The following is a 22,214-nucleotide window of genomic DNA, read 5'->3' on the forward strand; positions in this document are numbered from 1 at the left end:
ACCAATAAAATTCACGATTTTTTGCTGTCCATTCTGTAGGAAAATGATTGGATTGACGTATATAAGAATTAATTTCAATTTCGTTGTAGTTAATGTTAATCGTGTTGATTTGTATATTGCTATTCACTTCTTCTACTGCTTCAAACAAATATTTATTAAATCTTAAATGTATTGGAATTTGTTGCAATACACTTTCTTCACCTAAACTATCAAAACAAAAAAAATGACCCTTGTCTATTTTCATCAACACTCTCCAATGTTGACCTGCCTCTTTTGTAGTTTCATTGTTGTAAATGATAAAGGAACCATTTTTTTTCATTTGTTGAATAATATGAATATGTGTTTTTGTTTGACTTAGTTCGTCAAAAGCATATATTCCTATAAAATAATTTTTAAATTCTGAATTTTTAAAAAAACGAGACAAAGAATCATCAGTAGCCATTTTTTTTTTATTCTTCTTTTTCTAAATTAAAAAAACTCGCAATAAATAGTGTTATAACAGCGTGTAATATATTAACAAATAAAGTTTTTTTATCGGCGGTTCCTTCCTTTATAATTCCTTCAATGTTTCTTTTAACAGACTTCTTTTTTAAAGCGTCATCTAGTTTTTTTATCAAAGAAGTAATGGTAGGTATTACTTTTGAAGTAAACGTATCCACAAAACCGTCAGTTTGATCGCCTTCTGTTAGAATCATAGGTGGTTTGATTTTTCTTTCTAGCAGCAAAAGAGTGAGCTTGGTTTTATAGAGTTCTATTACATAATGTTCGCCATAGGTTTCTTTCAAATCATCAAAGTAGTTGAGATGAATAGAACAAAGTTGAGGATTTTCGAGTAAATTATTAAATTCGCTGTTTTTAAAACATTTTTCAATACTGTAAGAATTTAATGTTATCCTTTTAGATTTGAGTACATTTTGTAAAAATTCAAACGAATTTTTATCTGTAAAATGTTCTTCTTCTACGTAATCCGATGAAGGTGAAGAATTTCCAGATTTGTGTTCGTAATATTTATATCTTTTAGATACTTCATCGAGCGCGCACACTGCGCAATTGTTGTGAATTTTTTTAATGATGCTATCAACGCGATTCATTTTTTTTTAATTAAAAATGTAAAAAAAAATATTTTTAAAAAATTTGATTTTTTATACTTTTTTATTCGTTTTATTAAAAGAATACGCTTCTTTTTTTAATAAAAAAAGCATTTTTTTTCTAGTTGTGGTTGTTAGATTTGGAATTTATAACCAATAAAGAGATTCACAAGTGGGGAAGAAATTGCATTAGAGAATTATGTTTGCGTTCACTTGCTGATAAAAAGTTTTATCACGTACAAGTTATACCATGTGAAAAATTTGAAAACATGGAAGAAAAGGATAAAAAAGTATTTTTATACTGTCTAAAGAATATTCATGGGTTAGAATATTATCCCACATTCAAATATACCAGCGAAATCATATTTTGCTGCTCCGTAGTGGATTATTTAAAAACTATATTTTCAAAATTCGAATATAATGTTGTATTTTATAAAGGTGGAAACATGGAAAAAGATGTGTTGGCTACAATAAGTGAACAAAAAATAGTTACATTCGATTTAAATAAATTATTATTTCCGAAATTATGTAAACTACCTTCTTATTTTAACAATGAAAGTTTATGTTTAGAACACTATCATCATAACTATGTGAAAAAACATATCCACGAACATTGTCCTAAATATGAAACATATATGTTTGCACACTATTTAGAAGATTTTGTAAATGGGTTTATAGAAAATATCGACGTACAAGATTATACAGAATTAAATGTTGAAGAATACTCGAGTTTTATTAAATTTATAAAAGATAACATTCAATGTATTTATATATTAAAAAAAGACACTGGTGAATGTTTTAATAATATATTTCAAGTAAACAAACTTGTATATCAACTTTTTGATATGGAAAAAAAATAAAAAAATAAAAAAAAATTGTCTTGTTTATAATCCTTCTTCCGCAGTCACATAATATTTGGTGTAATGATTGTTTGTATGAATAGGTTGTTTCGATACTATTTTGTCGTTTTCATAATTATAAACTTCCTCCTCTTTTCTGTATAAAATCTTTGAAATGTTAAAATTTCTCTTAAAGAAAAAAAACCATTGAGCTGTGGGAAACATTTCTATTAAACTTTTTTCGTGAAAATTGCAACGTTCAAAGGCTTTGTAAATGTACACTTTATCTCCTTCTTGATGTACTTTTTTTTGTATAAAATATTCATAAATAGGAACGGGTGTGTATAAGGTATAATAACCATTATGAAAAACTTTATCGTCAAACGAAAAACAAGGCAGTGGGTCCATGCAAGCTGGAACAACATAATTTAACAGTTTACAATTTTTCTTCAACTGATCATATTCCCATTTGTTAGATAGATAAGGAAACAAAAAATAATACTTTAAAGTAGGTTTAAGTTTGCTTTTCCACGAAGTTTGCTTTTCCATGCTTTTTGATTTGTAATAAAGTTTATATACTTTAAGAAAGTCTTCTAGTTGTTTTTTTAATTCTTCGTGTTGTTTTTCTACAGTTGTTTTGATTACATTTAAAAAATCATCGTTTATCAGGCGACATACTTCGAGCATGTTTGTTCTCCATGATGGTGCTTGTTCTACAAAATTCATATAACGACGTGATGGTTTTTCAAACAAATCAAGTTTATTTTCATAGTCTTTAGCTATAAAAATATAATATAAATCCTTGAATTTTTCTTCTTCCAAGTTTAATTCCAAGTTAAAATTTTTTAAATACTTAAAGATAATGTCTTGCCATTCTTCATACGTGTTATTTAAATGGTGAAATTCAAACAACATAGGATGTAATTCATTATCTGGATAAAAAAGTTGAACAGCTTTGATAAGACTTTCGTCGAGTTGTTTGCTAGTCATTTTCTCTTTCACAAATGAACTAGCGTTTTATTTTTTTTCACCCTTTATATAGGAAAATAGAGAGATTAAAAAAAAACAAGTTTTTTAATATTAAAACAGGTTTTTTAAATCAAAAAAATTACAAAAATTTTTATTTAAAAAAAAAAAAAAATTATTCTTCTTCTTCTGGTACTTCTGATACTTCTGGTTCGACTTTGGTTTTTTTTGTTTCAATTTCAGCAAGCTCGAGCGAAGCTCTTTTCAAATTTTGATTTAAATTTCGTGAAACGCCATTTTTAATTAACGAATTATGAAAAGATGGTTCTATAGCCAACTGTCTTGCATATTCTGTAGTATAAATTTCGTCTTCTTCTTTGGCTAATCGTATACTAAAATTGCTAAAATCGATCGTTTTTAATATGCGAGTTTTAGGGTAAGCTACTTGCCTATAGGCTTTGTTTTGAGCTTCTTCCATAGCCATCATCAAACTTTCCAATACTTTTTTGGTCATTTTGTTATGATTAAATATAAACACCGCATTATTAGTGAGTTCGCCTTTGTTCATTTTAAATGTGTTGTCGTCTTTAGTCAATTTCAATTCGCATCTAAACAAATAATTTGTTTTGTTGAGATCGCACATTTCTCTATATCTCCATGGTAACAAGATTTCACAGCCCTCATTTTTTTGTTTGTAAATCAATTCTTTTTTATTAAAGTTAAATTGCGCCAGCGGTTTAAGAGGAACAGTAGAATATTGTTTTTCTTTCACATTTTTTTCTTCTTTAAATTCTATGAGCCACAAAGTAGCAGCTGCTAGATCTGCAAATTTAACATAGTTGCTATCATTGCAATAAACAATTTCAAACTCTGTCATTTTTTGATGTTCGTTGTGTTGAGAATGAACTTTGAAATGGAAATGAACTCTTTTTATACTGTTTCAGTTGAAAAGAAAGATTAAAAAAACAAGTACTAAACAAGTTTTTTAGAAAAATGTTAATCCCTTAATCAAGAGTCTAAAGTTCAATGTGTGGTACGATGAACTTTAAACTTTGCACTTTACACTTTTAATTCTGTTTTTAATGATAGAGATAATGTTGTTATGACTACTATTTTATATAAAAAGAGTGGAAAAAAACTTGAGGTTATCATCTTTTTGGACAAGACAGCGAGATAGATAAAATGGAAAATAAAGAGTTTAAATCACTTGAAATTACAGATATTCATGAATGGTCTTTTTATGAAACAAAAGAAAGCGCTTGTTTTGATTTGAGAAGCTCGAAGGATGTTATACTTCAACCCCATCAACGTGTTTTAGTAAATACTGGAGTGTATATAGATAAAATGGATTCAAATTTAGTAGGACAGATATATTCAAAATCAGGTATTGCTTTTAAACATGGTGTGGTAGTGTTCAATGCTCCAGGCATAATAGACGCCGATTATAAAGACGAAATTAAAGTCTTATTGATGAATCATTTTGAAGAAAATGTTGTGTTTAAACGTGGAGATGCTATTGCTCAAATGGGATTTGTAAAAATGTTTAAAGCTGTAAAAAATGTAATAGAATTTGATGGGTGTTGTTGTGGTCAAGTAAAAATGTCAATGATTAAAGATGTAGAAAGAAAGGGTGGTTTTGGCTCCACTGGAAAATAATTTTTTTGTAAAATATTTTTGTAAAATTTTTTTATTTTTTAGATTAGTAAAAATTATGTCATTTCTTCTTTTGAACGCTTGGAACGACATTAGAAAATTAGATGTTGAACAATATACTCGTTTAAAAACCATATCATTGTTTGTAAGTTACGGTTGTCAAGCTATTTCATTTGGTGAAGTAGTCGATAGTATGATTAAAACGAAGACAAACTTTTATCAAGCAATTATTTATCAAGCAACTAATTTATCAAATTTATATTTGATTGTTTTTGAAAGTATTTATGAAAATTGTCAATCTATGAAAAACATGATATTATCAATGAATATTAGTGATGACGAAAATTATTTAACAGATTTACAATTTATCGAAAACACTTTTTTAGAATTAATAACATTTATTAATAAACATATTAAATGTAATCAAAAAATGAAGTGTATCATTTTATAATTTTAACTGTATAAACATTGTTCTGTATATTTTTTATTTATTTTTTAGATTAGTAAAAAAATATGTCATCGTTTATTTTCACCAATGATGCAGCTTCACTGATCAATCATCCGAATTTTTTCTTCAACAAATTATATGCTGACAAAATAAAAAATTTAGATTTTCGATTATCCATAATGGAAGAAATGCAACAACATGTTCAAGGCAACAAAATATGGATTTTTGAAAATTTTAAAGAACAGTTAAAAGATGAAAGCAAGGCTTATTATAGTGTTCCTTTTTATTATAAAAATTATCAGTTTTTAATGAAATTGACTATGCATACGAAATGCGATAAACACGAAGAAGAAGAAATTGGTTTGTACATAATGATGCTATCTACACCTTATGATGCAATATTAAAATGGCCATTTATCAATCATATTATTACTTTTAAAATATGTGGTCCTAACGGTAAACAAATAAAAAAAAGTTTTTCGAGGGAAAATAATGTGTCTTTTCAACGTCCAGTCAAAGATCAAGAAAATGTTGGATATGGTTATTGTAATTTTATAAAAACAGCAGACATTAACGATTATTTAATTGAAAATAATTTGTATATCAAATGTAAAATTAAGTGAATTTTTTTTTTTAATCACGAATCACGAATGACAACATCTTTTTAAACATTGATCTGTATAATTTTTTTATTTTTTTTAGATTAACTAATTAAAAAATGAATAATGAAAAATGGTCTGAAGATCACATCAAATGGATTACCAAATATTACAAACTACATCATTCTGAACGGAAATTGTGGAAGTTTTTGGAAGAATTATCACCTGTTTTTTATTTTCATTTTGTTATTGTTAAAGAATTTTTAACTAATGACGAACATCAAGATGGCATAGTGGGACAACTTGATAAAATAACAGAAATTATAGATAAAAATAACGACCTCATCAAAAAATATCTCAATATACGTCAATTTTTAATAGAGATGTTCAATTTCATGATTGTCACTTGCAATGCTGCAATTGAAGAAGACGAATTTATTGTAAAAAAAGAAAAGGAAGAATTTGCAAGAAGAGATGAAGCCTTGTTCTCTTATATGAAAGTAAACGTGGACATGAAAATTTTTCATTACATTTCAAAGCACGAAGAAAGATTAATGTTAAAAAAAACAATTAAAAATTGTTTTACGCTTCTTCTTATAAATATTTATATCGAGTAACTTGATTTTTTTTATACTTTTAATAACTTTTGTATTTTTTTTAGGTAAACTAATAAAAAATATGGATTTCTTTCGAGATTATAAATGTGGAAAATACATCTCTCATAAATATAGAAAGTTGGATAAATGTAACGCAGATGTTGCTGCTGAATATAAAATAGTAAAATGTTTTGTTGAATATGGTGATGATTTTAAAGATTATTTTAAAAATTTTCACGTCAACATGTTAACTGAAGCAGTAGACGAATTGAACCGTTTAATACGAAAAGATGCTGAAAAAGATGGTTTTATAAACAGATTGAGAACTTTGCAACTGTATTATCAAGTCATGTACAAATTATTTACGACAAATCAAGAAAATATTGAATGGCTTAAAACAGAGGTAGAAGAAGATAAAGAAAAACAAAAAGAAAAAGATGTGGTTATGTTTGAGTATATTGAAAAAAATGTCCCTGAATTTCGCAAAGAAATAATGAAACATTTTTCTTTTGTCAACAAGACTGAAAAAACAATACGTATTCGCGAAGAATTACAACTTTCTTTTTTAAAAACAATGGAATATTTGAGTACCTTTTTTGATTAAATTTTTTTTTCTCTTTAGATTACATAATAAAACAAATGGTAAAAATAATAGTTCGACCAACAAACAGCATTATGGCAACAACACCAACAATTTGTCAATACATAGAATTGTGTCATCATAAAGAATGTCAAAAGACTAAACTTATTTATGCAATGAATGTGGAAAAAAAAATTGTCATCAATAATATCATTTTTAAATAAATTTTATTGTCATTTTTTAATCATTTTTTTGTATTTTTTCTAGATTACATAATAAAAAATGTCAAACTTTAAAATACATGTTGAACATTGCATCACTCAACTTTTATTATCAACAGCTGTTATTCATGATCAAACTCAAACGATTGGGAGGTTATTGGATCAAACAGAATCTTGTTCAAAAGAAACTTGTACTGGTTTGAGTCCTTGTGATTCTTGCAAAACAATATATGATTTTGTGAAACATTATATTCGTGAAGAAAATATTAAAAAAACTGTGCTTGAAATGTTTGAAAATTATACTATATTATAAAACTTTAATAATTTTTTTGTAATTTTTAGGTTACATAATAAAAAAATGGTTGTGGTTTGTGAATTTGAAATTGATAAAAATAAAGATGGAAGCTTTGCTCTTATTCGCAATCTTCTTCTAGAATGTTTGGAAGATTATCATCTTAAAGAATTGTTTCAAGAAGAAATGACCCAAGATGAATTTGATGAATTTGTAAAACAAGTGCAACGAATTAAACCTAAAAAACTACGAGTTGTTAAATATTCAGAAAAAAAAACTTTTAAAAGAGAAAAAGAAATTTTTGAAGCATTTTTATTTTTAGATTGGCGTATGAGTGAACAAGCTTCTGAAATGTGTGAAAAAGTAGCTAAAAAAATAGGGCTTAGCAAAACAACACTTTTATTTATTTGTAAAAAACCTGATTTTGTTTATGAAGCTCTATGTAAAATAGCTCAATGTGAATGTATATCGAATTGTGTATTTTGTAGTTTAAATGCTTGTTACATTTATGTTAAAATAAGTAGAATTTTTTAAAGTTTTTTAAAAAAAATGTATTTTTTTTTAGATTACATAATAAAAAATGGAAAAAAATATAAAGTTGGCTTGCAAAAAATTGGTATTGCCTGAAGAGTTGATGAAAAATAATTTTCGTTATCATAAAGAGGATATTAATAGTTTGGCTTCGTGTGCTTGTGAATCGCATGATATGTGTCGAAAATGTAAAAAGATTGTGTTGGAAATATTATTTTCAGAAAATAGAGATTATGTGTTGAAATATGAACCACCTTTTTATATAGATAAATATGGATTGATATGGATAAATAATTAAATTTTGATATTGAATTTTTGTATACATATTTTTTTTGTATTTTTTATATTGAATTTTTGTTTAAACTTTGTATTTTTTATATTTTTATATTGAATTTTTTTTTAGATTTATATAAAAAATGGAAAATAACATAATATTAGCCAGCAAAAAATTGGGTTATTCTGAAGATTTGATGAAAAAAGACCTTTATAACTTAGCTTCGTGTGATTGTACAACAGAAGATGTGCTTCGTTTTTTATATGTTAGAACGATAATGGCAGACAAAAGACAGAATAAAGAAAGAAATCGAGAATAAAACAAATAATTATATTTTTTTATGGTATTTTTGTTTAAAACTTTGTAATATTGAATTTTTTTAGCTTTACATAATAAAAATGAAAAAAAATATAAAATTAGCATGTATAAAATTGGGATTCAGTGAAGTGTTGACGAAAAAAAACTTTCGTTATTATAAACAGGAAATTTATCAGCTAGCTTCGTGTGTTTGCAAAAGAGATAATTTATGTGAGAAATGTCAAACGATTGTGAGAGATGTTATAATGGCAGAAAAAAGAGACTCTGTAAGAAGAAAACGAGACTATCAAGAAATTGAATAATGATATTTTGTATATGGAATTTTATTTAAAAACTTTGTAATATTTAATGTTTTATTTAATAATTTTTTTCATATTAAATTTTATAGTATTTTGTTCATAATTTTTTTATTTTTTATTTAAAAAAATTTTTTTATATTAAATTTTATAGCATTTTGTTTATATTTTTTTTGTTTAAAACTTTGTATACATTTTTTTTGTATTTTTTAGATTTCATAATAAAAAATGGAAAATAATACAATGATGGAATTGACAAAAAAAACAAAGAAATGTCTGAATTATTTGGCTTTTTGCACTTGCAATATGTTCGATATGTGTCAAGAATGTAAACGAATAGGAAACGAATTGTCAATTTTAAATCTTGATTATCCAACAATATATAAACATTTTTTAGACACGTTTGTTTAAACAAGCTTATGTTGTATTTAAATAATTTTTTTTATATTTTGTATATATTATTTTGTTTATTTTTTTTATAACGAATTTTGTTTACATTTTTTGTATTTTTTTTTTAGATTACATAATAAAATGACATAATAAAAAAATGGAACAAGAGAAGATAACGTGGTGCAACTATTCTATTATATTAAAAGCTTCAATAAAAATGGATTTATCTAAAAAGATAATCTTAAAAGATTATAAAAAAACAAAAGAAATTTTTAATCGAATGTCAATGTGACGAATACAAACCATCATTTCTTTGTATGTATTGTTGTTCTTGTGTGGATACAGCTTCAAAAAAAATGGATTTAACTAAAGAACAACTCTTGGAAATTTATAGAAATAAAAAGAAAAAGATTAAATTTTTGGCTGAATGTCAATGTGGAGAATACGATCCTGTGTTTGATTATCGTTTTCTTTGTTTATGTTGTAGTTATTGTGAGGAATCAATAAAAGAATTTTACACTATGATAATAAAAGCTTCTAGTAAACTTGCTTTATCGTCTGTTTTATTAAACAAAATTTTTGGTCTTATTAATTATGAAATACGTGATTTAGTTAAATGTAATTGTGTTTTTGAACATTTGTGTGACAATTGTGTTTTTGAACATTTGTGTGACAATTGTACTTTTCAAAAAAATTTGGTATATCGATGGTTTCGTTAAAGTAACTATTTTTTTATTAATGTATTTTTTTTCTTTATTTTTTTTAGATTACATAATAAAAAATGCAACTAACAGAAAATGATTTGGATTTTTTGATGGAAAAAATATACCAATTCAATCGAGCTCACCCAGCTACATTGGAAGAAATTCGAATACATGCGATTAGTTCAAAACAAATTTTATGTCGTCGATGTCAATGGTATGGTGAGTACAAGTGGGATGATTTTTTCAATCAAGAAATGAAACGAGTACCTCATATATTGATTTTGATTGTTTTTCAATATATTAAAAAACATTATCATATTTATTTGAATTTAAATTTTGAATGTTTTTATGATTTTTTTAAATTAAAATGTAAAGAAGATGTTTTAAACCATGTAAAAGAAAAATGTGAAGAAATTGAAAATTGTAAACATTATTTAAACGAATGTGAAGAGTGTGATAAGTATAGAGTATCTGATGGTGAAAGTTGTTCATTTATATATTGTGAAAAATGTTTTAATTCTCAATATTAACTTTTTTTTAGATGAATAAAATAAGAGAAAAACATAATAAAAAAATGCTCAAGATGATGATCAAACAAAACCTATTACCTGAAAACGAAATGATGGTTGCAAAGTTTTTGGTGAATGAACCAGATGATTTATATTGTAAAGTGGAGCAAGTTGTCGAACAGAACATTATATATATGATGTTTTTTATAAAATATATTGTACTATATTTATATTCAAAATAAAAAAATAAATATTTTTTTTGATGAATAATATAAATGAAAATAAAAAAATGTTGGAGAAGATTATAAATATGAATTCTTTGTTGAAAGAAACTTTAACTAACGAGGAGAAAGAAAATGGCAAAACTTTAACTGAACAGGAAATGGCATCTTTGAAATTTTTGTTAGATGAAAACGATAGTGACTTTTTATTTAAAATACGAACGAATTTAAATGTTAAAGTGATTTTGTTATTCTTTTTTATCAAATACACTTATATGTATTTTTTCAGTAAATGAAAAAAATATTTTTTTATCAGCAAATAATAAAAAAAATGTTATCTTTGCAACAACAAAAAGCACTTCAATGGCTTGATGAAGGAAAGAATTTCTTTATTACTGGTGGTGCTGGATGTGGTAAAAGTTATATTGTCAACCAAATTGCTCAAAGCGAACAAATTTATAAAACAATACATATTACTGCGAGTACAGGAAAAGCATCTTATTTAATCAATGGTGTCACCATACATGCTTTTGCTGGTATAGAAACTGGTGTTAAAAGTGTTGATTATTATAAACGTCATATGCATCCAGACATTAAAAAAAACGTGGTTGGAAACTCATGTTTTAATTATTGATGAAATTTCAATGATTAACGCTTCAACATTTGATTTATTACATTCGATAGCTTGTGAAATTAGACAATGTTACGATGAATTATTTGGTGGTATACAAGTGATTGCTTGTGGTGATTTTTTTCAGTTGCCACCTGTTTCAGGTCAATTTGTTTTTAAATCACAAATATGGCTACACTACATGACAGAAGTGTTGGTTTTAACTCAATGTTTTAGACAAAAAGACGACGAACAATTTTTTGGAGCTTTAAATGAACTACGTGTTGGTCAAGTTTCAGACAAAACTATTGATTATTTTATGACGCGGTGTTTTGAAAAAGATGAAAATTTAAACTCTAAATATACAAGATTGTTTTTTAGAAACATCGAAGTGGATGTTTATAACAATCAAAAAATGGAAACTATCAAACAAGAAGGGTATTGGTTTTATGCTAAAGATGTTATTAAAAAATCGAAATATTCCATGCTCGTTTCAAATTCCGGCAGCTGTTCATCTTAAAATAGGTGCTATTGTGATGCTTGTAAGAAATATTAATGTGGAAGAAGGTTTGTGCAATGGTACTATTGGTACCGTTATTTTAATAGAAAGTAATGCAGTTTGGGTAATGATGAATAAAAAAGAAGTCAAAATTGAATGTGTCAAAGAAGAAATTTTAGATTGCTCTCATGCTGTCGTAGGCTCAAGATTTGGTTTGCCTTTAAAATTAGCATTTTCTTTTACGGTTCATAAAGCACAAGGAAGTACCATGAATAAAGCCGTTGTTCAATTTAATTCAAAGGCTTTTATTAATAGTCTTTATTATGTTTCTTTATCACGAGTTTGCAATATTAACGATATATTTATAATTATTAATAATAAATTTGATTTACGAACACTATTTAAAAGTATTACTGTTGATTCTGATGTTTTGGAATTTTATAAAAAATACATGTAAAATTTTTTTTTTTTAGATTCTTAAAAAATGAAATTTGAATATCAAACTAAGGAAACTCGTTTTAGTAATAACAGTATATACACGGAACATTTTTTTTACATTAAAGATGGTTATAAAGATGAAGATATTGTAGAAGAATCACAACTTTATTCTGAAACTCAAAGTCCTGATGAAATTGTTCATCATGTTGAACAAAAAACAATGGAAGGATTTAAAACACAAATGAAAAACAGTATTCTTTTTGCTGACTTGTTTCAAAATTTCTTATTGGGTTATAATATTGTTACTTTGTGTTGCAAGTCTATTGAAAATGGTTATTGTAAAATAATGAAACGTTGTTACAATTCACCTGTTTATTTTATTAAACCTTTAGAAGGACCGACAAATTTGCGTTTTATTCAAGATGCCAATGTGCGAGCTGTTTTTAATGTTTTAGAAAACGACAGCGGATGGAAGATAATACGATTATGTAATATTAAAATTAAAACTTTATCCAATTTAACAGAAAGATCCATGATGAAATTACGAGATTTTGAATTGTCTGGTTTTAAAAGAAAAATGCTCACGACAGATGAAGAAATTGAAAAAAAGAAAAAACTCAACAAAACTTATTATGAAAAAAATAAAGAAACACTAAAACAACGAAAAAAAAGAAACCAAAAGAAAAAACACATGACAAATGAAGAAATTGAAAAAAAGAAAAAACTCAACAAAACTTATTATGAAAAAAAGAAAGAAACGCTAAAACAACAAAGAAAAAGTAACCAAAAGAAAAAACACAACAAAAGTTATTACGAAAAAAAACAACAAAAGAAGATAGAAATAGACGAATGGTTTGGTGAATGGTATAGACCTCATTCTTTAACACAATGGGAAAAAACACTAAAAAGTACTGTTTATACTATTCTGTCTTATCAACAAAAAAAGAAAATGTTTTTAGATTATAGTATTTTATTTGAACCAGGATTATGTTTTTATTCTGCTTTTCTCGTCTCTTTGTTGATTCGTCAATGGAATGTGAGCACCATTGAAGAATGGAATAGAAAAGTGTTGGAAAAAAATACTACAGATTTATATTCTGAAGAAAATATTTTACAACTTCTTTTTGAAGATCAAGAAGAGCAAAATGTTCTAGCGTGGAAAGACGTTTTACAACAAATAAAAGAAAAATCTAAAAATATGTCATTTCAAACTTTGATTGATTTTTGTCATTGTTTTGCTTACGAAAACACTTTTGATCGTATTAACATTAAAATTTTTGCCGTTAACAAAAAAAACACCAAAATTCGTTTGTTGCATTCAAAATTAAAATCACAATATAAAAGTTCTCTTGCAGAATTGTTAAAAGTAGTTTACGAAAGCGCAAACATTACCAAAGACGATCAAGATTCTCAAAGAGTATTTATTAACGACGAAGAAAGAAATAAAGCCAATGAACGGAAAAAAACAATCAACACGATCAAAATTTGTATTTTTCAAAAAAATAATTCTTTTCACGCTATAAGCATGTTGAATGAAAAATTTTCTACAAAGTATTTTTGTTCTAACAACTCGCGTGTTTTGTTTCAATGTTCTGATTGTGGACAAAAATTTACTAAAAAACACAAATGCGAAGGTTATTATAAACCGGACAAATTTACATACGGTGATTGCATTACTCACTATCGGCCACAAAATTCGTTTATGTGTACAAGTAGAAACTTGTTTCCATTTTTAATGACTTTTGATTGCGAAACGAGTATTACAAAGTCTGAAGAAAATGCTACTTGCAAAGTCAAACCTTTATCTGAGTTGAATTATTATTGTCATTCCATTGTGATTCAATGCATTCATGAAAAATTAGCAAGAGAATGTTTTGGTTTGGACGAACAAGGACAAGTCATTACTCAATGGATTTTTTATTATGAAAATACGGTTGAAAGTTTAGAAAGAAATCCTTTAACTTGTCTACCAGACTATTTTCAACCAGGAGTTTCTTTACTTCACAAGACACACAGACGTATCTTGTGGGAAAGGCTAAATTGTGAAAATAATGAAAAATTAAAAATGGAATTGAGAGTTTACGATATCATTGCTTTAGCAGATACTTTGGTTCGATTTACTTATGAAATATGTTTGCCGCGTTTTGAAATTTTAAATATATCAAGTGAAGAAAGAGATTTAATATGGCAAGAAGAAAATCCTTGTTGTTCTATTTGTAGAACTCCCGTAGATAAAATACGTCAATCTGATGTTTATAAAAATAAATTTTCTCACATGACTCCTCAAGAAATGGAAAGATTAAATCATAATGAATTTCGCATTTATAACGACAAACGAATTCAAGTTGTAAACATGGTGTTTCAAAGAGTAGGACGATTGGAATTGTTCATGTTACCTTGTCACGTTCAAAATTATTTAATCGACAACGATGCTGAAAAAATAAAACAAGATTTATTTCGAGTCTCCACTTTGTATTACATTTGTTGTAGATGGTGGGAAAAATTTCAACACTTACCTGCCACTAACGGATTATTGAGTGATTATGTGAGAATCACCACTGCTGAACTTGTAGATTATATGAAACAATTGTCTTTGCTTATCATGACCGAACACCAATTTGAAAACTATTTTAATCAAGAAGATATAGAGTTATTAGAAGATCCCTACTTTTTAATCAAAATCTTTCGCAAATGTATTAACGAAACGGGTGAACAATATACAGACAACCTTCATTTTTTGTTTCTCATGAGAAAATTCAAGCAACCCGTCTACGAATTATGGTATCACACCATGTTGGTTGCTTTTAATAAACAATTTGAAACCCAATTTAGTTTAACTGATTTTATTCAAGATGAAAAAAATCGAGAAAAAGTTTTAAATAAATGCCAATTTTTTCTTAACGCTTTTGAAGATTATCTTGTTATTGATCACGATCATTTTTCAGGACAAGTGTACGGATTAGCTCACGATTATTGCAACAAAAATTTAGGTAGATATAGTCAGCATTTATCTTGTCCTATATTTGCTCATAATGCTTCTTTTGATAATCGTATTATGATTGTAGAAGGTTTAAAAAAAATATTGGATATTCCGTTATACGGTCATTTGGCAGAATCTGAAACTACACCTTTTAATGCTTTTATAAAATACAGCAACATGGAAGATGTTTTTGTTATATCTAAAAATGTAAGCAAAGTCAATATTATTTGCATCGGTAAACATATTAAAATTGTAGATAGTTTGAAAATTTTAAACTGTTCCTTAGAACAGGCCAGTAGTATGTTGTCACAAAAAGCACAACATCAAATTGTCAACACCATGTTGCATTATTTACGACCTTTTCATCCCGAAGTAAATGATTTAGCCGACAATTTAGAGTTTAAAAACTGTTTTATTAAAAAAACATTATTTCCTTACTCGCAAATAACAGACGAACTCTTAAACATTGAATATAAAACATTTCCACCGATTGAATTATTTGCTCAAAACGATTTAATGAAGTCTAAAAACTTACAAGAAGAAATTAAAAAATTGAAAGAAGCTTACGAAGGTGTTAAAAAATTGTGGAACTTTTTGAATTTAAAAACTTTAAAATCCTTATTGCATATCTATACTGTGCTCGATACGGTCGTATTAGGTTCTGTTATGATAGACTTTGACGAAAGAACATTTCAATTTACAAAGTTTCATATTCTAAATCATGTTAGCATTTTTAGTTATACTAGCAAACTCAATTCTACCATCAGTTTAATTCCAATCCAATATCCTGCGACCAACGAACATCAAAAAATGATTGAAAAGAGTATTCGAGGCGGTATGTCCACCAACGGTACGCAAAAGTTTGCCATTGATACAGATTACTTTGAACCTAAAATAAAAGAACTCAAATTAAACAGCGAATTGAGAGGTTGTTTAATTTTTATGGACGAAAACGGACAATACGGAGGAGCTCAATTAAAACCTTTACCTTTTCACATGAAATATTCTTTTGATTTGGAATGTATTACTTTAGACGATGTGATTCGAAAATATCATCGCGTTAATTTAAACGGTTTCTCGACGAGCGCTTTAGTGCATTGTCAAATTACTATGAAACCAGAGTATCAAGATCAAGTAGGAGGTTTTTCACCCATGGTAGAAAAAGAAATTATATCTTTTCAAGATTATTCTCCCACTGAAATTGTATCCAAACGTTATCTCAAAAACAATGGAACCTACGGTATAGAAAAAGACAAAACTATTAAATTGGTCATGAAATTAAGTTCGCATGAGACTTGTGAATTTTTAGACACTTTAATATGGTTGACTACGTGCTGTGGATGCGTTGTTGAAAAAATTTACAAAGTGCTTCCTCTATGGCGTTATCCTTTAGCTCAAAAAATGGTAAAACGAAATATGGAAAAAAGAAAAGAAGCTATTAAAAAGGGTGACAAGGTAGTGGACGCTTCTTGCAAGTTGCAAATTAACGGTCATTACGGAACCTTGAGTCAACAAATTGCACAAAAACTAAATACTACTTTTATGAACCACGAAGAAAAAGCATTTCAAAATAGTATTGAAAATTTTCAAAACATTCGTCGTGTTTTAATTCAAGAAGGTCAAACCGATGAAAATATTAAAAAGTTATTCCCTTTTCATTTTCAAAATTTATTATATAACGGATCACAATTCATCGGTGTTGAACCTGAAAGATATAAATTGGACGTTTTTGAAAAAAAAGTATGTTTAGATGAATACGAAACGAGTGATTTTAGTTATGATGATTATTTTAAAGAAACTTTGTTTGGTTTGATGACAGATGTTAAAACCAAAAGTATTTTATTTCACGAACAAGACAATCATCATGAAATGAAAGACGCCTTTGAACTTTTAAAATCTAAAGATCATAAAAACGCTCTCATTTTAACAACCAGCGAAAAATGCAAACTCGTGAACACCTCTTTACGTATTGTAGCTTCACAAATTTTATCTTATGCCAAACTTAATGTAGGACGTTTTAGTTGGGAATTGGGACAAGTATTAAGAAATCATGGAGCTGAAAAACATTTAGTAGTAACAGATACTGATTCTGGGTGCTTTTTTATTACGCAAAAGAAAGACAATATGCATTTCAACGTTTCGCGTTTTATTTTTTCAACGTTTCGCGAAAAGGTAGAAGAATGGATTTATTTTTCAAAATTCGGAGATCGATGGATGGATTATTCCAATTATAAAAATACTCATCCTTTTTATTCCACTCTTTACGCCAAAGAAACGGATCATTTTCAAAACGAAATACCTCCTCCTTATTACATTGCACAAGCTTTTGCTATGGGACCTAAATGTTATAGCGTTCATAGCGTCAACGGAGACGAAGAAAAAAATTATTATAAAAATAGAGCTAAAGGAGTACCCAATTCTAAACTTTTATTTTCAAATTATGTCAACGGATTCGATACCTTTGCTGCCAAAAGATTGTGTAAACAAGTTCCTTTTTCAGTGATAAAAGAAAATCAACCTATCGAACAAAATAGAATGAGTGTCAATTACAAACAAGTGAAAATACAAACGCACACTATTGATTTTTTAAAAAGATTTACACAAAAAAATTATGTTTTTGATGACGGAGTCATGACCGAAATTCGTGATCATTATCTTTTGCAACCGATACGAGAAGCCAATTTAAAAGTGTTACCCGATATAGAAAAATTTTGTAGCGATGAACATATTCAAAAATTACTTGAAATTGAAAAAAATATTATAAAACAATCTGAACGTTATCAAACAATGGCCATGTTTAATCGAAAAGTTTTGATCCCTTTATTATACGATCTTAAAAAGAATATAAATTTGTAAAAAAAATTTTTAAATGATTATAAAAAAATGGTGTTTTATTTTTTAGAACAAAAATTGACAGCGCAACAACTTGAAAACAAATTAAAAGAAATTGGTTTTAAAAATTTTTATTTAGTAGAAAATACAGAAAACGAAATTCATTATTTTAAAAATAAAAAAAACGGTTCTTATACTTCGCGTTTGATTCTCATTACTCTGAACGGACGACAATTAATTCATGAAGGATTTTTAAGTTGCTGTCTTGATTGTTTGGTTGAATATTTATGTTTCGCGTGTCACGTGGGATGTTATGAAGAAGATTGTGTTCATTGTGAAGAATACAATAGTATTCATTATAATTGTACTTGTCTTTTAGAAAATAAAAAAGATGAAGATATTTAAAACAATCAGAACGTTATCAAACAATGGTCATGTTTAATCGAAAAGTTTTGATCCCTTTATTATACGATCTTAAAAAGAATATAAATTTGTAAAAAATTTTTATGATTATAAAAAAAAATGGTGTTTTATTTTTTAGAACAAAAATTGACAGCGCAACAACTTGAAAACAAATTAAAAGAAATTGGTTTTAAAAATTTTTATTTAGTAGAAAATACAGAAAACGAAATTTATTATTTTAAAAAAAACGATTCTTATACTTCGCGTTTGATTCTCATTACTCTAAACGGACGAGATTTAATTCCTGAAGAATTTTTAAGTTGTTGTCTTGATTGTTTGATTGATTATTTACGTTTTGAGTGTCACGTGGGATGTTATAAAGAAGATTGTGTTCATTGTGAAAATTATAATAGAGTTCATTATAATTGTACTTGTCTCTTAGAAAATAAAAAAGATGGATAATAAAGTATTAACAGAAGTGGCAAAACGATTAAATCGAGATTGGAAAACGTGTGGAAGATATTTGAAAGTGTGTGAACAAGAACTGGATCTTATTGATGTAGATTACAGATATATTGAAGAAAAAGCTTTTGAAATGTTAAAAATATGGAATCGTAATGGCACTAAAGAACAATTACTATACGCAATGAACAACATACCAAGAATGGACATTAAAAAAATTATTTTGAACCGTATTTTGTAAAAATTTTTTTGATAAAAAATGGATATAAATTAAAAAAATGTTTTTTTTTATTCGTAGTTAAAAAAAAAAAAATGGAAGAAAAAGAAGAAAATCCTCTTGAACAAAAAATAGAGACTGTAGAACAACCTATAGAAAAACCTTTAGAAAAAAAAGATGCTAGATCTATTACCGAAATATTAAACGAAAAAGGTTTTCATGATTTCTATTTGAAAGGAACATCAAAAGAAACTGAACTCAAAGACGATGAAACCCATTCGCAAGTAAAATTTAATATTTTTAAACCTACTCAAGATGTCTATCCAGAAAACACAATTATTACAGGTCCTACAAACAGCGGAAAATCAACTATGGCTAGAGATTTATTACATTGTGGAAAATTTCCTGATGCCGAAATGTTATTTGTGATACAAATGAGAGAACCTAGCGAATGTCAACACAAAACATGGAAAAATATTATCGACTCTTCAAAAAATAATTTAGAAGCGTATCAGATTATAACAGTGAACAGTCCAGAAAATTTAGATTCTGTAATACAGAGAGCTATTGGTTTTTCCAAAGATAAATACGGTATTCAAAATAGCGATCATCGTTTATTAAAAACAATACTTTTATTTGATGACATTAGCGCTTTTTGTTTAAAAAGTCAACAATACACGAGCGCGTGTTCTAGCGGTTCTCATCACGGAGTAGGTACCATTACCGTTTTTCATTCCGTACCTTCTAAAGCCAGTCAATGTTGGAACAATTTAGTGTCTCATTACAAATGTATCATTTCTTTTGATAACAACAGCGAAATTGAAAAATATTTGAAAACGATTTTCCTTCGACCGGCAAAATGCATCATCACGTTATCAGCGATTTGTTAAATAAAGAAACTTCTAATCAACACGGACATTTGGCTTTGTTTAAAAGAAACTCTTCCGTTGCACGCTTAAGAACTCAGATTACGAGTAAAGAACAAAAAGTATTTATTCCAGTAGACGCTCAAGGTAAATTGGACTTTGATTATAAAGACATGAGCGTGAACAAAAAAATTGTTAGTTTTCAATCTTTTCCCTACGTAAAAGCGCCTAATCTAAAAAATCATTATTATCTCAAATCGCATCACAACAACTATAATCAAGAAAAGGAGAATAAACCCGGCGAAGAAGATAAAATGGATATAAATAAGGAAAAAGAAAATACGATAAAAAAAAGGAAATGGAGTGAAAGCGAGAGAGCAACACAGCTACTCGAAGAAATTAAAAGACAAAAACGATATGGATTGTGCGAATCTTCAGACGAATCTTCAGACAGTGGACACGCCTCTGATTCTACATGAATGGGAAAGCGAGGAATTTTTACGAATTTTACAAAACGATTACGATTGTTGCAATCCTTCCAACAAAGCGAGTAAACGTCAAGCCATGAGACAAAAGTTGGCTGTTCGAGGACAAATATTTATTCGCAAAATGAATAGAAGAAAAGACATTGACGAAAACGAAATTAAAATATGGATGAAAGAAATTTTGACGCGTTTTAACGCTGTAAAAATGTTAAAATGCGAACTTTTATCGGATCACGAACGACAACAAATAAAAAACGCTTTTCAAGAATACGTTTGTATAGAAATTAAACTTTTTGTCAAAGAATATTTGTATCCGTATCCAAAATTTAACGAAAACGGAAAAGTCATTATGAAAAAAGAAAAAATGAAAGATAAAAATCAAGCTATATCAGACTTTGTTTATCACAATTACGACGTTTTAAAAGAATATTTCAACTCTACTCGTTTTAAACTTTATCACGAAATTATAAATTATTACGCTAATAAATTAATCTTATTCGACACTATACAACCTACAAAAACTGTAATCGATTTATTAAGACAACAGTTTGACGTTGATTATTGTCAAAAAGAATTGTATTTTCAAAATAATTTGTATTTTTATGAAACATGAATAGATATAGACCTTATCACGAGTCTCCTTTATTAACTTTACGTAAGGTATTAGCCAAAAATGCCTACAACATGGATGTTTTTAACAAAAAATTATTACAAATCGACGAACAAGAAAACGAACAAGGTAACCTAGAATCTGGAGAAACAAACACATCCAATGTCTCTGAGCTTATCCAGAGATACGATTTGCCTTCTTCTCTCAATTATGCCGATCCCATCAATCTCGACAATCAAATTGCTGGCGAAGTGAGCTTTCAACAAAGTTTAAATGCTTTGTTACCTCTAGACACTATGCTCGATAGTGATATAGCTACAAGTTTAATCAGCGATCAAGAAAAATGGAAAACCTATCTCAACGTAGGAGGTGATGCTTACGCTTTTAAATCCATTTTAAATCTGAATAAACAAAGCGATTTTAACGATCAAATCGATCAAAGAAATATAAGCGAATCTTTAAGAAGCATGAGAAATTTAAAAAGATTTCCTATTCAAGACAACACTCTTACCGCTACACCACCCACCTCTATTCAATCTACATTAAACACTTTACCGCGTTCTACTACTTTGAACACTATTCCATCGGCTAATAAAAAAATTTACACTTTGACACCTCTTAATAAATTTTTAATTTTTCACGAAACAGCCAATGCAAGTGAAATTCTAGAACAGCTTTATCGAAGCGAATCTGTAAAAAAAATTCCCAACTTGGCTAAACAGCTGATAGACATGTGTAAAAATCAAGTCAATTATCGATTTGGCTCGCATCAAATTTCTTTACGCGTTTACAAACCGAGAAACGAAAAAGCCACTTTAAACAATTTAAAAATTTATATTTTATATCTAGCCAACGTCGTAGATGTAGAAGAATCTATAGCTAGTATTATTAACAATGTCACCAACTTTGCCTTTGAAAAAATAAACGATCCAAAACAATATTCCTATTATGCTAACGAATTTTTAACTTTACTCACTTCTTCTCATTCTGTAACAAACATGAGAATAGTAGCCGATTATTATCAAATAAGACAACTCACTTTTGCCAAATTATGGAGTTTTATTAGAAAATACAACATACCCTTCCGAAACGAAACTAAATTAACCTCCGAAGGTGTATATGCTAGTGCTCTAGCTCGAGATCCTTACACTGTTATGACTTCTAGTTTTATAGAAAGCGAATCTCTCAGCGATAAAAGTTTTGGTGGAAGTAGAGCTTTTGAAATATTAACACAAACAAAAGACATTATTCAACAAAGATGTATACACTATGGCGAAATGTTTCGAGG

At 27.6% G+C, this 22,214-nt stretch overlaps 2 protein-coding genes across 2 annotated transcripts; both read left to right on the forward strand.

Annotated features, from left to right (window-relative positions):
- Window positions 1–4,075: 4,075 nt before the first annotated feature.
- On the forward strand, window positions 4,076–4,549 carry LOC136074703 (deoxyuridine 5'-triphosphate nucleotidohydrolase-like). The gene has a single exon (XM_065787045.1). It carries the CDS (start codon window positions 4,076–4,078, stop codon window positions 4,547–4,549), a length of 474 nt encoding a protein of 157 aa, XP_065643117.1.
- Window positions 4,550–5,173: 624 nt separating this feature from the next.
- Window positions 5,174–5,617, forward strand: LOC136074704 (TNF receptor-associated factor 1-like). The gene has a single exon (XM_065787046.1). It carries the CDS (start codon window positions 5,174–5,176, stop codon window positions 5,615–5,617), a length of 444 nt encoding a protein of 147 aa, XP_065643118.1.
- The last annotated feature ends 16,597 nt before the right edge of the window (window positions 5,618–22,214 follow it).

The sequence above is a fragment of the Hydra vulgaris genome, chromosome 01 (genome assembly GCF_038396675.1).
Source record: "Hydra vulgaris chromosome 01, alternate assembly HydraT2T_AEP".
NCBI classification, from domain to species: domain Eukaryota; kingdom Metazoa; phylum Cnidaria; class Hydrozoa; order Anthoathecata; family Hydridae; genus Hydra; species Hydra vulgaris.